This window comes from Engystomops pustulosus, chromosome 3 (genome assembly GCF_040894005.1).
Source record: "Engystomops pustulosus chromosome 3, aEngPut4.maternal, whole genome shotgun sequence".
Lineage (NCBI taxonomy): Eukaryota > Metazoa > Chordata > Amphibia > Anura > Leptodactylidae > Engystomops > Engystomops pustulosus.
In genome coordinates this window covers 79,978,080-79,994,303 of record NC_092413.1, presented here as the reverse complement: position 1 = coordinate 79,994,303, position 16,224 = coordinate 79,978,080, and the positions used below count along the sequence as shown (strand labels likewise).

Genomic DNA, 16,224 nt, shown 5'->3' with positions numbered 1-16,224 from the left:
ACATTTGCAAAATAATTTGCACTTTGAATGTGGATTTCTGTCAGTGAAATTTGTGTCAGTCTATGGTACATGTGTAAATCCTTATCAAATGAATATGACCTTGGGGCTTGTACATATGGCTTTAGTATGTAAATCCAAAGTATGGTGGCCAAATAAGTACAAATCCATCAAAAACCTGGTGTACTCCATCCAACTTATTTATTTAGCACTAATTACATTTCTGAACTGTTTTATACTCTGTGCTAATGTGGTGAGAGATAAGAATGACATTATGACATTTTGGTATATTTAGTGAAAGCTAAGCCGTCTAATAAGAGGTGCAACACAGATTTATCATTATCACCAGATGATAATAATATACGTCTGTCTAGTTTTACACTGCCTTAAAATAGCAAATAGTAAGGCTACCCCTGTATATATTAAGGTATTCTAGCCTAAAAAGCATTCTACCTGATAAAGCCTTTACACATGCACATATTAAAGAGGATCTACCACCAGGATGAAGGATTGTAAACCAAGCACACTGACATACTGGTGTGTGCCCCCTCTGGCAGGATCTGCTCTTCTTTTAGCATCTTATGCCTGGATTTTACAAAACTTTCAAAATGTTTCAAATGAGCCCTTGGGGCTCCAAGCTCCATAGCTGTTAATGGAGCCTGGAGCCCCTCAGGCTAATTTGCATATTTTTTAAGGCCTTATTTTCTTAAAAACAAGGTCATAGGAAGAGTGGGTCCTGACAGAGGGGACACACACCAGTTTGTCAGTGTGCTTGGTGTACAATCCTTGATTCTGGTTGTAGAGGTCCTTTATGGATGGCTTTATGTTATAGGTATGCCAGACCCAAGTTTAGTAACTGGAAGCTTCATCTGGAAACTTAGTTACAGTGTTGCTATATCCGTTTGTAGGCAGCACTATGTAACAGCCTTCAGATCATTAAAGACCAGTAGAACCCATATGTAGCTGTTCACAGCAAGCAGGTTACATGAAAGACCGGGCACATCTACTCTGTTTGTTTGAAGAGCCGGTGTTGTTACAGCATGACGTCAGTGGGGGGTGCTTGTAGGATTTGTACAGAGGAAGATTTCTGCACTCCTCTTTAAAGAGCTTTCCTATCCTGCGGAAGGTTTTCTTGATATCACCTTAATAAATGTATGAAAATAATTAGTCTCCTAGACCTTTCAGTTATGTCAGAAATATAGGGATTATGTTATTTGTAGAGTTACATTACAAAGATGTGATTGTTAAACGTATAACTTCCAATATCGGATTTACCTAAAAGATTAAACGTGGTCACAAGTTGAGCAGTGAAACTAATGCAGTGTCTTATGTTTGATGATAAATCTGGGGTAGTTCAAGATTATTAGGTCAAATGTTAAACCTCTTTTTTGTTTGCAAAATTTTAGCCAGAGAAACAAAGTAAAATGTTAGTACAGTTGCATAATTTATTATTATACTATGCACCCCTTTTATTAGACCATAGCACTATTTATAAAAGTATCTAAAACTTGTCTGAAACCTTTGATAAATGTGGCGTGAGGCACAGTAGGCAGTTTTTTTTTTGGTCACGAAAAAAAAAAACTGATTTCCAATGTTTAAAGCAATCCTACAAATTCTAGCATGAGAACCAGGTATCTTCTTTCTTGTGGGTTATTGAGTCTCACGAATGAAAACCAGGTAGCCTTTTAGTGTATTAAAAAAATGTACCACCACGATGAAGGATTCTAAACCAAGAACACTTACATGCTGGTGTGTGCCCCCTCTGGCAGGATCCTGGAGGGCTCTGGGCTCCTTTGCTGTTAATTGAGCCCAGAGCCCCTCAAAGTTAATTTGCATCATTTTTTAAATCCTTTTTTTTTTTGGTAAAAACAAGAACATAAGAAGCTAAAAGAAAATATAAGAAAAGCGGATCCTGTCAAAGGGGACACACAACAGTGGGCTTGGTTTACAATCCTTTATACCTTATAGACCAGATATTTTATATACCGGTAGTTGTTTTGACTTCAGTTAATCTACAGCATTTAACCAATTTATTATATGGTGTGATGCTGACATGATATGTAAGCTGGTCATAGATCCTAGATGAAATGGACATACATGACCATAAGCGAAGGCTATAAAAGATGAAATTCCAAGTTTTCCCTACAATCTTCTTCTCTTTTTGTGTGTGACATGTAGATACTGTTATATAGTTCACATTTTTGCAGTGTTGTGTCTGTGCTGTATGCTGTGTTTTCAGTGAAACCTACAATTTAAAGAGGTATTCCAATTGCAGCAAATGAATGTAATCCCTTTTATAATAAAAAGTTATACAATTTTCCAATATCTTTTCTGTAGCAATTACTCACATATTATTAGATCTCTGCTTGCTGTCATTTTATGGATAGCTTCTATGTTTACTACCAGTGGACAGAAATCTGACCATGGTCACACGGGTGCGCGGCTCATTATAACACACAGCTCTGATTACTGTCTATGATACTAACGAGTTGTGCCCCTGTGTAACCATGGTCATATTTCTGTCCACTAGTAGTAAACATAAAAGCTTCCTATAGAATGTCAGCAAGCAGAGATCTAGAAATCTGTGAGGAATTAATACTAAAAAGTATATTGGAAAATAGTATAATTTTTTATCATAAAAGGAATGACATTCATTTGTTGGAATGCCCCAACCATAATAAACCACATAACATTTTAAGGAAGCAATACAATATGTTCTTCAGATGTCTACATGACTTTTAAGCATTGCTGATTGACAATCTTCTCCCTCTGCTTCAATCAGCTGTCACAACATGGCAGAAGGCACCACACCAAGAACCATATTAGTGGAACTTGGCTCCAGTTTTACTTGATACTATAGTAACTATTGTAGGATTAGACTTTGCGCTGACACTATTTGACTGATTGACTGTAAATGTTAAACATATATTGCATCTAATCATTTTAGAGCATTTCAGTTGTGTCATTAATATATTCTTTATTCTGCTTTTGTATTGCAATGTAGACGACAAGCTAAGAAATAATGGGGAAATTTATGTTGTTTATATTGCCAAACTTGATTTAAGAAACAAAATACATTTTCTTATTTTGGAAGTTCAAAAAGCCTTGTCTGTTTCTTACACAAAGAACAATCTGCTGCTGTCTTGTAGGTCAATGAGGTCTGCTCCCCAACAAAAACATCAGCACCCTTCTCTCCAGAGAGCTGGTATAGGAAAGCCTATGAGGAATCCCGTGCCGGTGGAAGGCCTGCCCCTGAAGGTGCGGGATCTATACCAGGCTCTTCTGGCACCCCTTCTCCTGGCTCTGGAACATCTTCCCCTGGCTCCTTCTCTGGGTCTCCTGGACCAGCATCTCCTGGGATTGGCAACAGCTCTCCAGGATCCTTAGGAGGATCTCCAGGATTTGGCACGGGATCTCCCGGTTCTGGTAGTGGAGGAGGATCATCACCTGGATCAGACAGGGGTGTGTGGTGTGAGAACTGCAATGCCCGTTTGGTAGAACTAAAGAGGCAGGCCCTAAAGCTTTTACTGCCCGGACCCCACTCCAGTAAGGTAAGAAAACCATTTGTATAGTTTTTTTTGTTGTGATCAGTTGAACTACATCTGAGCTGGTATATATGAAATTTTGAGTCCAGGAACCATGAGGATCTCTGTTATGTTTTGTAGTGAAAAACATAATGATGAATAATTATTTCCTAGTGAAAATATGCTACAGACCATACTGAGCCATTACATAGTAATATCACTGTGTTAACTATTTAACTGTGGGTTATTTATTGGTTAAGAAATTACTTGGACACCTAGTAAGTATATAAAAATCTTATATGTAAGAGGTTAAAAAAAATAAACTGGATGTCTCCCAAGAATTTGTGGGCAGTCCCATGTTACACATGAATCTATAAATGTGTCTTAAACTGTAACATGGGCAGAAACTGCAACAAAACCTTATATCACTATTAAATAAAAAACATATAATGTAAACTTGTTAATGTCATGTTTAATATTTAAATGACTAAAACATTATTTTATTTGCTTATAGGACCCTCCTTTTACTGCTGTTTGTATATTATAGAACTATATATATATATAACACTTTGGTGCCTTTTGTTTTCCTTATGCTTTGATGTCCATTAAACACAGTGGGGGGGATTTACTAATTCTGGCGCAAGCACGACTGTCGGCAACAGAGATCAGTCTCCGCAAAGCACAGCCAAATGTTTTAAAGTGGTGCTGTAAGTAAATAATGGGTAGGCGGTAATAATCAGTCGTGCGCCATAAATGTGCGCCAAAATCTTACATGGACTGCGCCTTAATTTTGCTCTCTGACCATTTTTTTCCTGGTCTATTGTGCGCCAAAAATTGTGCCTAAAAATGCAGACAAAATACACATAAATGTGATATTGTGCCAAAGTTAGGCCACACCCACTTGGCGGAAAAAGAAAAGACGAAGTCGGGATAGTCTGAAACATCTGTTCTTTCTGGCGCAAACTCATTATAAATGATCCGCAACAATTCTGCGCCCAAAAAAACGAAATATCCCAGCATTTTTAGGCGCAGATACGATAATACATGTCCCCCAGTGTGTGTGAGATCAGGGATGGCAAATTCTCATGGCCGGTCCTGTTAAGAACACTACTTTTATCAATATGCATAAAACAAATGACACCTGCCAACCACTCTTGTCTACTTCAAAGGAACTGCTTATAATCTTGTGCCCAATGTTTATGTGTAGATTGGAAAAACATGTAAATATGGTACATTTTTATTCGGCTGTCTCTGGCACTCTTATTTATCTTTAATCGGCTCCATTCATTTATGAGAATTAGACCTTCATTCTTGTAATCATTTGGGATCCCAGTGGTCGATCCTCCACCAGTCAGATTATTATCCCTTACCCAATGATGTCTTATTTTCTTCTGTCTTTTATGGTCACCAGTGCTCAGAAAAGAAGAATCTGTACTGAATGTTGAGGGCTATAACATAAGGTCACTAGAGGTCCTCTAAACACGTCCCCTGGTTCTCCTAGTTTCATGATTTATTGCCCCTCTCGGATTTCTCCTATAGCCAATATACCCTTGTCATATATGGGCAGACAATTGTCTAAAAGTAAAACCTTGGTGAAGACTGTCTGGTCTTACTTTGCACCTACTGTACATTCAGCATTTTGGGCAGGATTTTTCTTAGGACACGCTCCTTTAAACTGAGGACACACACCTTTTGCTGCAAAAGTAGCAAAGCTGTCTGAAACCTTTGGATACATGTGGTGCAAGGTGTTTTGGCATAAATTATTATATAATTCTTTTATAAACAGATTGATAAATATGCCCGATAGTCTGCCAAAAGAAGGTGCATGCTTGAAGGGGATCAAAAATACAGGCAGTCCCCGGGTTACGAACAAGATAGCTTCTGTAGGTTTGTTCTTAAGTAGAATTTGTATGTAAGTTGGAGCTATATATTTTATAATTGTAACCCCAGCTAAAATTTTATAGTCTCTGTGACAATTGGATTTAAAAAATGTTGGGTTATCATAAGAACCAGGATTAACAATAAAGCTTCATTACAGACACCTGTGATAACTGTTACAGCTGTTTATTGTAGCCTAGGACTAAAGCACAATAAATTACCAATATCCAGAGGTCCGTGTGTAAATAGGGGACGTCTGTAAGTCAGGTGTCCTTAAGACAGGGGATAAATATCATAGGGGGGTCTGTGCTGTTGGAACACACCTAGTCCCCCACCCCACTATCTTCAGAACAGGGTATTGGGGATCACATATTTCTCTCATCAACTCTGGATGTCTGGGTTCTGGACATCCTGCTAGCCAAACAGAAGTTCCATTTAAGTTAATGGAGTACTGGTTGTAGCTCTGTCCTGTGCTCCATTGATGTCTATGGGACTTTGGGATTTCCTAACAGTACAGCTGGTCCAATGGAAGAGACATACACAGAATAGAGGGCACATATTATTGAGGACACCGCTTTTAGTCATTGAGCCTCTACAATAATGTGTATTTGTACTTATGTGCACATTTTTACATTTTTGTTCTGCACACATATCCTTTTGGTGAGATTATTCAAGCATTTAGTCTGGTAACATCATAATTTGGCTTTGTTTATAAAACATTAGGGATGATAGCTGATGTCTTCTGCCGTTCGTTATGCGTGCAAGAAAAAGAAAAATGTCATTCCATAAGTGACCTGTTTCATTAAACCACAAATATCATTGTGTAATCCTAAGTGACTGCAGCCGTGGTTGTTAGGGAAACCTTACATTGAGCAGGTGGCGATTTCACATCACCTAGCCATTACATTAATGGCAGAAAAAAGAAATACCGTAATAATGGCAATGATTTGGGCAGAAGGTTCACATGGGGACAACACAAAAACACATCTCATTATTTAGTATTTTGAAGTCGATAAATTGCGAACTCCAGTCACACTGTTATTATGTAACATTTGCGATTTTTTTAATGAAAAATCATAGCAAACATCCAAAAGGTAGAGGTGTCATTTCAGTCATAGAACTGATCTTCATCAGATTCTGTGAATAGATCGAATGAGTGAAAAACTAAAAAAAAAAATAGTTTTCAATAAAACAAACAGTAGCAAAAGTCTATACATGCAGGAGGAAGCAGACATTCTGTGTCAATCTTAACCAGGATAAGGTAAGTATTAGAAAATGATGATATGTTCACAGATAAATCAAATTAATATCATAAATTCGAGGTGTAAGGAAGTATAGTGTAGTAGCTATACTACATGACCTGAAGACAAGATGTAGTAAAACGCTGTAAGTATAGAGGGCGTGATAGTCTGATGAAGGTGGGTTCCAAGACCAAAACATCTCCTCTACCTTTTGGATGCGAGCTATGAATTTTCAGTAAAAATCTTACACAATATTACACAATAACAGTGTGACTGGAGTCTGCAATTTTATCTATTTTACAAGGGACTGAGCCCCTCTCCAGAGCACCTGTGATCTCTTAAGTGCAGTGAAAATCCTATTCAATTAGTATTTTGAAGAATACAATATTTTATTACAGGTAAACCCAGTTAAATAATAGATTAGATTAGATTCACAGTATTGACCTAAGATGTTCTAAGAAATGCAAAAAGGAGGGTGCTTCATGGATTTGTTTAGCAATTAATGGGTTTGCTTTAATGGGTTTTCACAAAATTGCAAGTTATCCAGCCATTGGTTGCAATTCCTCTCTCTCAGTTCTCTCCAATGTCGACTTCCAGCATCGAATCATCCAGAATTCCCATTGCGGGATGAAAACATTATTTGTTAATTGACCCCCTCCAGCCATCTCTATATCTATTACATTAATGTTACCGGCTTCCTACGTTATGGTAAGCTCTTGGGGAAGGCTATTCTGTAGGTCCAGTCCCATGTGGTTCTGCCTGGTCAGGATACAAATGTCATTGTTCAGGGAAAGTCAAATGACCAGAAAAATAGAGCTCAGCATGAGTATAGCACATGGCGTTAATGGGTTAATCAGTGGTGTGTGGCGTTACCATGGTGACAATCTTTATGCTGAAATCTTTTTAAAGGGAAACTGCCATGAAATATAATGTATGTGTAGCGCTGCGCCATAGAAGCATGTGATAGCACACATACAATAAATACCCTGAGCTTTACATTATTCATTTAGTAGTGGGAGAAGCATTTTCTGAGTGGCGGACATATTTATCATTCCCTTCGATGGGTCACTTATGTTATTTTACATTGTAAACTAATAAGGATTTCTAACATATATTTTAGAATACAATATAAAAAGGGTAATAAATATGTTCTTCCATATGGTGGTGCTCACTTTTAAGGTTTAAAGGGGTTATCCGGGTTAAAAAATTTTTTATGTCCGGGCTGGGGAAGGCTAGTTAAACATATACTTAAACATACACATGTACTTACCCCCTCCGGCGGCGCCGTTGTCCCGCGCCGCGGTCCCTTCTATCCGTGCCCCTGTTTGTTTACAGGGGCACGGAAGCCGCGCACAGGGAGCTTCCGGTCCACGATGTGGACGGCTCCTCCCATGCGTCCCTATCTCTCAGCGTTGTAAGCGCTGAGAGATGGTGCGCATGGGAGCTTCCGGCCGGCCGGAAGCTCCCTGTGCGCCGGTGTAATGAAACCGGCGCACAGAGAAGACGGGCCGCGGCGCGGGACATCGGCAGCACCGGAGGAGGTAAGTACATGTTTATTATGTTTAACTAGCCCTCCCCAGCCCGGACATAAAAAAAAATTTAAACCCGGATAACCCCTTTAATGGTGCCAGGATTATGTTTCTTTTTTGCCATAAGTTAAAAACTTCATATATTTTTCTGTATATGGAGAACATGCTGATTCTTCACATGTAAGGAATCTGATCTTCTATATTTTTTACGTTATTGAAGCTAATAGTTGGTTAGTGAATTGACCAAAAAAGTTATTGGGGGACATTTATTTTCTTTATTTTCTCCTGTTAGTGCTTATTCTCCATATTGTCGCAAGTTAAAACATCCAATGGTTTCTAAGATCTTCTTATGCATTTTTATACACCCTTTCTTTCTTTCAAGGGCCTCTGAGGGACCAGTCTGATCTTGCATTTTTTCATCCTTCCTTTTTTATTTAGATTGTCTTTCTATTGTTAACTGATACTATAGGAAAGACTGGTTATGGACAGAATTATATTACCTTCGGATCACTAAAGATATACTAGAAAGGTATTTGTATGGATGGGTGAACTATAAGGGAAACAGTACATGGTTGTTAATTGAACCTGGAACACTCATTCGCATAATTTTTTTAACTTTTTTTTTTTTTTGTAAAAACAAGACCATAAGAGGCTAAAAGAAGATTAAATCCTGTCAGATGGGGCACACCGGCATGTGAGTGTGTTTGGTTTTCAATCCTTGATCCTGGTGGTAGTTTTCCTTTTACCCCTTCCGGGTCCTCCGGTTTCCTCCCACGCTGGTAGGTTGCATACTGGTAGGTTGATTAGATTGGGAGCCCCATGGGGACAGGGATTGATTTGGCAAGTTCTGTGTAGTGCTGCGTAGTCTGTGTGCACTACATAAATAAAGGAATTATTAATTATTATTATAACCCCTTAATAATGTGTGCATAGAGCTGAGCCCTCTCCATAGTCGATGAGCGTTTGCTGCATATTGCAACAAACACTTGCGGTTTTAACCCTACATTTGCTGCCAGGAAAGCGCATAGGCGCCGTCGTCATACAAAGACCTGAGGCTGTCTGATTTTAATTCCTTGTATCTGCAATTTGCACATTATAATAGATGAAGTAGAAATAGTACTGTAGTATGGCAGTATATGGTAGGAATAATCAGACAACCTCGGTTTAAGGTACCCTAGGGCAGTGGTGGCGAACCTATGGCACGCGTGCCAGAGAGGGCACGCCGAGCCCTCTCTGTGGGCACGCGGACCATCTCCCCTGCTGTCTATACATAAATCATTAGAACTCCCGGCAGGCAGGAAAAGCTGCCGATCGCCGAGAGCTCCAGTGATCTCTTTCACTGAAGGCTGCGTCTGACCTGCTCTGTGATCATTAGTGCTGCCTAGAGACACAGCAGCAGGTCAATGCCCGCCCCTCCACTCCCTCCCCCCTCAGCCCGGGAACAGGAGGAGAGTGAGAGGGAACTGCCGGAGCTTACAGCATCAGCGCACAGTGAGTACAGAGGAGTGCAGCAGGAGGGCAGGAGCTGCTCTGTGTGTATTACACAGGCAGCAGGCAGGCAGCTTTGGGACACTGAACAACTGTAGGTGCTTATTGTTTAGTGTCCCAAACTGCCCTGTATGACACATGTCTGTGGCCACATGTATACTGCCCCTTATCCAGTTCTCCTGTCACTGTGCCATGCTGCCAGTGACCCTGGGGTGCGCTATACTGCCCTCACTGGCAGCATGGCACAGGTGCCCAGAGCTCCAGACCAAGGGCAGTATATATATGTATAAACGTATGTGTGTGTGGACACAGGCATGTCATGTGGGGATTTGATGGTAAATTCACCTGCCTGATTGCATGTAGATTTGCTTTTCAGTGCACCCACCCTACAACATACACATTACCCTACACACCCCCTCCCGAATTCAAAAATCCTTCAAATTGCCACTGGATGGGGGTAGTGATCCTCAGTGGATGGGGGTAGTGATCCTCAGTGGATGGGGGTAGTGATCCTCAGTGGATGGGGGTAGTGATCCTCAGTGGATGGGGGTAGTGATCCTCAGTGGATGGGGGTAGTGATCCTCAGTGGATGGGGGTAGTGATCCTCAGTGGATGGGGGTAGTGATCCTCAGTGGATGGGGGTAGTGATCCTCACTGTATGGGGGTAGTGATCCTCACTGGATGGGGGTAGTGTTCCTCACTGGATGGGGGTAGTGTTCCTCACTGGATGGGGGTAGTGATCCTCACTGGATGGGGGTAGTGATCCTCACTGGATGGAGGTAGTGATCCTCACTGGATGGGGGTAGTGATCCTCACTGGATGGGGGTAGTGATCCTCACTGGATGGGGGTAGTGATCCTCACTGGATGGGGGTAGTGTTCCTCACTGGGTGGGGGTAGTGTCCCTCACTGGGTGGGGGTAGTGTCCCTCACTGGGTGGGGGTAGTGATCCTCACTGGGTGGGGGTAGTGTCCCTCACTGGGTGGGGGTAGTGTCCCTCACTGGGTGGGGGTAGTGTCCCTCACTGGGTGGGGGTAGTGTCCCTCACTGGGTGGGGGTAGTGTCCCTCACTGGGTGGGGGTGGTAATCTCCGCTGTATTTGCTCCTGCTTTGTGATATAATTGGAGATGTTGGTCTTTCTTTAGTGGTCTGTTTATTATCAGTATGGTGGTATTTATCTTGTTGTACTGGTAATGGTCATCATGTAGCAGTATTATATGTCCCTTATAGAGTGGTATGGTGTGATTTTAGGCTAAATAGACATGTTGGCACTTTGCGGTGATTACATGGACTTTGGTTTGGAGTTTGGGCACTCGGTCTCTAAAAGGTTCGCCATCACTGCCCTAGGGGGTCTTAAAAATAGTAAAAAAATTGAAAAAAGAACTGATATAAAATAAACAATAAAAATCATAAACATGTTAGATATCGCTCGTCCCAAAATGTCCAATCTATCAAAATATAATACTGGTATTCCTGGCTTTTAGCCTTTGTAACAGAAAATAGCGCCAGAAGTCGAAAATGCAACTTTTTTTTTCCATTTTACAACATATATAAAATTTAATAAAAATTGATCAAAATGTAGTACAGTCCTCAAAATAGAACATTGAAAACGCCATCTTATCTTGCAAAAAAAAAAACACACACACTAAAGTATGAAAAAGTGCCAGAACATGGCAAAATTAAGATTTTTTTTTTTTTTTTGTACAGGAGGTTTTATTTTTTGTAAATGTATGAAAACATTATAAAATCTGTATAAATTTGGTATCCCCGTGATCATACTGACCCAAAGAACAAAGGTGACATGTCATTTGGGGCGCACAGGGAAAGCCATAAAATCCAAGCACACAAGAAAATGACGCAAATGTGGTTTTTTTCCCACCAATTTCACTGCATTTTTTCCCGCTCTCCAGTACACGACATGGAATATTAAATACCATCACTATGAAGTGCAATTTGTTACACAAAACAAGCTCCATAGAGCTCTTTACATGGAAAAATAAAAAAGTTATAGATTTTTGAAGGTGGGGAGTGAAAAATGAAAACTCAAAAACATAAAAGGGACCTGGTTGTTAAGGGGTTAAGGCCCATTAAGTCCATCTCTCCAATAAAGGATGCCTTGCAGGCGTGTGGAGACTTACAGCCATTGATGCTCCACTGGGGCATTCCGGGAAATATGCAAATACATTTTCCTAGGCAGAAAATAATTTCCTGTTTGCACCAAAGGCAGTCATTTGCCGTTTTTCGGCCTACAGCTTTTCAGCCCACTCCTTTAGCAGAATAAATATGGAATAGGAACTCCTTTTCGCACATATCAGGCATTTTAAAATTGCCCTTCTTTCATCCAATATCTGCTGTTGGTGGAGTTGAGGTTCTGCCAATCCTGCCAAAAATGTTGGCTTCAGCTACCCTAATGTGAATAGTTATCATTGCATCTTGAAATCAGATTGTCATAAGATACTTTGAGATGTGTACTTGTGTTTTTAAGCTTGCAGGCACGTCTTCTTTGGCTCACTTCTTCTGAGGAATGCATCATATAAGCATCTAAGGGGTAACAAAGCACACAAGTATGTTTAACTTCCCAATATCTTTAAATGATTGCTCATTCGTATCATGTAATGAACATTCCCAGATCATGTATAGGGTGAAGTAATGGACTGTGGACCCTAAGCAGATTCACTTAATTTATACCCAGTCATGTCTTCTTCATCTTTCCCTCCGCACCAAGATGAAGATGGTCCGTTCTTTTTCATCAACCTTATTTATCTGGCTATGTTCACACCCACATACTTCTACTGGGAGCTGGCTTTGTAAAATGTATCTGATCCTACCCATGGTGGTTTGTTGTAAAGCAATGAATGATTATAAAGATGTAGCTATTACACATTCACAACATCTCACTTTATTTCTTGCAGTCATATTCATCCAGAGTCTTATTATTGGTAACCATCATACAGTGGAAAGTGACAATTTACTAAATTGTTCTCTATATCAGTCTGTTTCATCTGTTCTTGTAAGTGGAAGTAATACAGTTATGAGTATAGTTAAGAATAGCACTGTATTTACACTCTGCTTTTTAACTTGCTTCATAAGCACAATAAAAACACACACTTTAAAAATACACAGCACACACATACAGCATTTTAGGCATATCTTTATAATGTTCAGTTCAGGGTGTTCCCAGCTGCAATGACGACATTGAAGACACAATAACATTTTTCTTTATAAATTGTAAAGATAGCTAAACATCAAGATCTATCAAAATGGTACAGGAGCTACAGGTAAATTGGTGCATCCAGATAAATATTTGTCGTGTGTGTGTGTGTGTGTGTGTGTGTGTGTGTGTGTGTGTGTGCTATATGCATGCTACACCACATACCACAACATCAATAATAGACTGTACAATATAAGCTTTCCTGCTGTGCGGCTGGTGCACAGGGGAGAGAAGTGACTGGCAATTACATTGCATCTTACCCCCTGGGATTTACAACCAGCAATATCCTGAAACCTTCGATAAGAAATCCACATATCCAGAAGTGCAGGCTACTACATGAGATGGAAAGTGCTGCACATTCATATGATTGCATAGCACTGCTTTCCATTTTCCTTTCCTATATATATGTATGTGTAGAATGAAATTGCCAGCTGTGAAGATTATTCTGAGTGGCTTCGCACAAGGTCTCGCTTATCTTGTTGATATTGACTTGGGTTCCCTTTCACGTTGACCATCTACACTCCAGTTATGTTGTGAATGCTAATTGGGTTAGAGGGTTATGTCTTATGAGAGGATGATTTCACTTGCAGTATTGTGTTTGTGCTATTACAGAAAATTTCTTAGAAAATACTGAGGTCAGTTGTAGTCCTGTTGGTAGAGGCGAGCACCCCGCAAGTACATAACAACTGTGTATGCATAGACCAGTGAATGGATGCTTGAGCACAGAGATACAAGTGTTATCAAACGGTAATGTTTACCCTTCCACTTCAAAGCTTTCAGATTAGATCAAGTTCAACGCTGATGTTGTACAGGCATGACGGTTGCAGTTGGTTATAACTCTTTACATTGTGGCCATTCTTTATATTACTGCTTCTGTGCAATGTGTAACTCGATGGAGAAATTCTATTATGAAATGTTCACCCCTATCTCTGTGTAATTGATGGCTTTCATGTTATCATCTTCACCTTATGTTTAACTAAAGAAGGCATGCCGGTTAGTAATGGGTGTGCACTAAGAAAGAAGTTATGTCTAGGTATGTACTTAGTCTAGTAGCCTCAAGCAACCACTTATCGCAGCACTATGGCACAACATTAATCCTTTATATTCATATAGTCAGGCAGCAATTCTCAGGTGCAGTTTGCCGCTTTATCTGCCAAAACCACAGCAGAAAGCTGAAAGAATTGTGACCAATGGGTCTTCCCTATCTGCCTTTTTAATAAGCAGTGTCCTTGCACAGTTACTGATTGGACAGGGCCAAGGACACAATTCCAACAACCCTCATTTTGGTAGAAATAATAAGCCAATAGGACAGCACAAAGCTTAAATTTTTTTGCCAAAATACTGTAGATGTTAACATGATTGCACATTCATAAATTTTTTTTGTAACAAAACCCGCACATCACCACTGCTTTTTTTTAATTTTACTTTTTTTTTTAAATTGTTCTGCTCCAAAAACTGAGGGGTACAATAGAAGCCCTAGTGGTTATGTGGACACCGTTTTATGCTCCTTTTACACGACCGTACAAACAGCAGCTATGATATGGCATAGCATATTCGATATGCCGTAGAAATGCATTGTATACAGCATGCTTGTGACACAAAAAAGATATTGCATGCTTTATCTTTTGCTGTATAGAGAGGGGAGGGATGAGGAGCGCCTTCCCCTATTCTCTAGCTGCACGTATGCTACCATACGTGTGAAGGGAACCTTACTTTAAGAGTGGAATAAATAATGAAAAACGGAGTCGGAGGAGGCCGAGGTCACAGCAAATCCAAGTAGATCGCATTGCTTCAATTACATTTTGTAGGTAACAAGTTATTGTAATTCAGGAGGGAGAGGAGGAAAGAAAGTTCAAATGCCGGCACTGCTCACTCCAGAATACATAAATGAACACCTTTTGCAGACCAAAGGCAGGAGACTGGGCATTAGGGAAAACAAAGCAGTCCAGGGTGCACCTCCAATATATGCAGACAGATGCGGCAAAACAAAAGAGGGAAATGTGGCACTCACCGGAATGATGTGAAAATGCTTTCTTTATTAATGTTGTAGAGGTGCAGAGTTCTTGTGCCCGCTTTTACTTCCCTAGATGCGTTTTGTCCTTTCCCACCATCTGTAGGAACTGATATCCCTGCATGGATTAGCACAATATTTTACTAGTGCACTGTGTATCTCCACCTAAACAACTGCAGCCAACTGGAAGCTCTGGAATAAAAAACACAATGCCGGTGGATTCATTTCCTCCCAGACCTATTATTTGTGTATAATATTGGCCAGAGAGCATTGTGCCCTGATTTGCTGTACAGTCCAGTGCCTGATCATTTCACCCTTAACTCATTGTAATGCAGATAGGATTATTGTATTAGAAATGTGATTTTCAATGGCCTAGGAGGGTAATTTGTCAGCATTCGGGAGGATTAACTGCCTCATAGCCGGTCCTATAGAAAATATTAAAAACAAGCGAATGCCAATATCAAATGTCCTGAAAAACCTCTCTACCACCTTTTGTGTTCTGTAATAGCTGCAGCAATGAAGTCCTATGAGGCAGTGGATTTTATTTATTGGCGCTCACCCTTGTGTACCACATTGTGCAGTATAACTAAAATGCAGCAATTGTACATGTAAATTCAGAGCAGTTTTAGTATCATATTTAGATTGTGTTCATAGAGGTAATCTTTACATAAAACATTGGGGCACATTTACTTACCCATCCGGCGGAATTCACAGAAAGTGCATTGCCCGACTATAATTCACTAAGATTGTGCACCCGATATCCTGCATGTGTCGCTTCCCCGCTCAGGTCCCCCGAGTTCACCTTCTTCTTCCTGGTGCATGTAAGTGCATTGTCTTGTGACACAATTAGAAAGTTATATCCCGCGCTCAGTCCAAATCAGTCGGATCATCCAACGGCCTGCTCCCCGATTTCTGTCGCATGAAAGCCAGCAGAGCTGCGGCACAATCTGATCGTGTGCAACACAATCCCCTGTCAAATACCTGTCACAGCCGTGCAAAACCCTAAAACGTCGGAAAGTCTGACGAAAATGCGTTCGCAGACTATTAGTACGTAAGCCCCATTGTGTATATATCTGCTACCTTAAGCTTAGGTTTTGTTCACATCTATGGAGCAACCACTTTTTAAATCAAAAATGTTTAAACCACAACAGAACCTGATGGTTGGTCCTTTAGCTGGGGGGGATGTCTGGAATAGCTGTAGTGGATTAGTTCTCATTCTAGAGAGAGGTGCCGCCCGTGCCCTAAGGGAGCTGATGCACGGTGGCTGAATGTAAGCCTGCAACGGGAACCAGCACAAGAGTTATAATTCCTTATGTCAGTGGTTCTCAACCTTTCTAATGCTGTGAG

At 40.4% G+C, this 16,224-nt stretch overlaps 1 protein-coding gene across 1 annotated transcript in view; it reads left to right on the top strand.

Annotated features, from left to right (window-relative positions):
* KIF26B (kinesin family member 26B) overlaps positions 1 to 16,224 on the top strand; it is a 214,700-nt gene that overhangs the window by 6,623 nt on the left and 191,853 nt on the right. Inside the window, exon 2 of the mRNA XM_072141195.1 lies at positions 3,147 to 3,548. Within this exon, the coding sequence (XP_071997296.1) occupies positions 3,147 to 3,548 (402 nt within the window). The remainder of the gene's footprint in view (positions 1 to 3,146; positions 3,549 to 16,224) is intronic.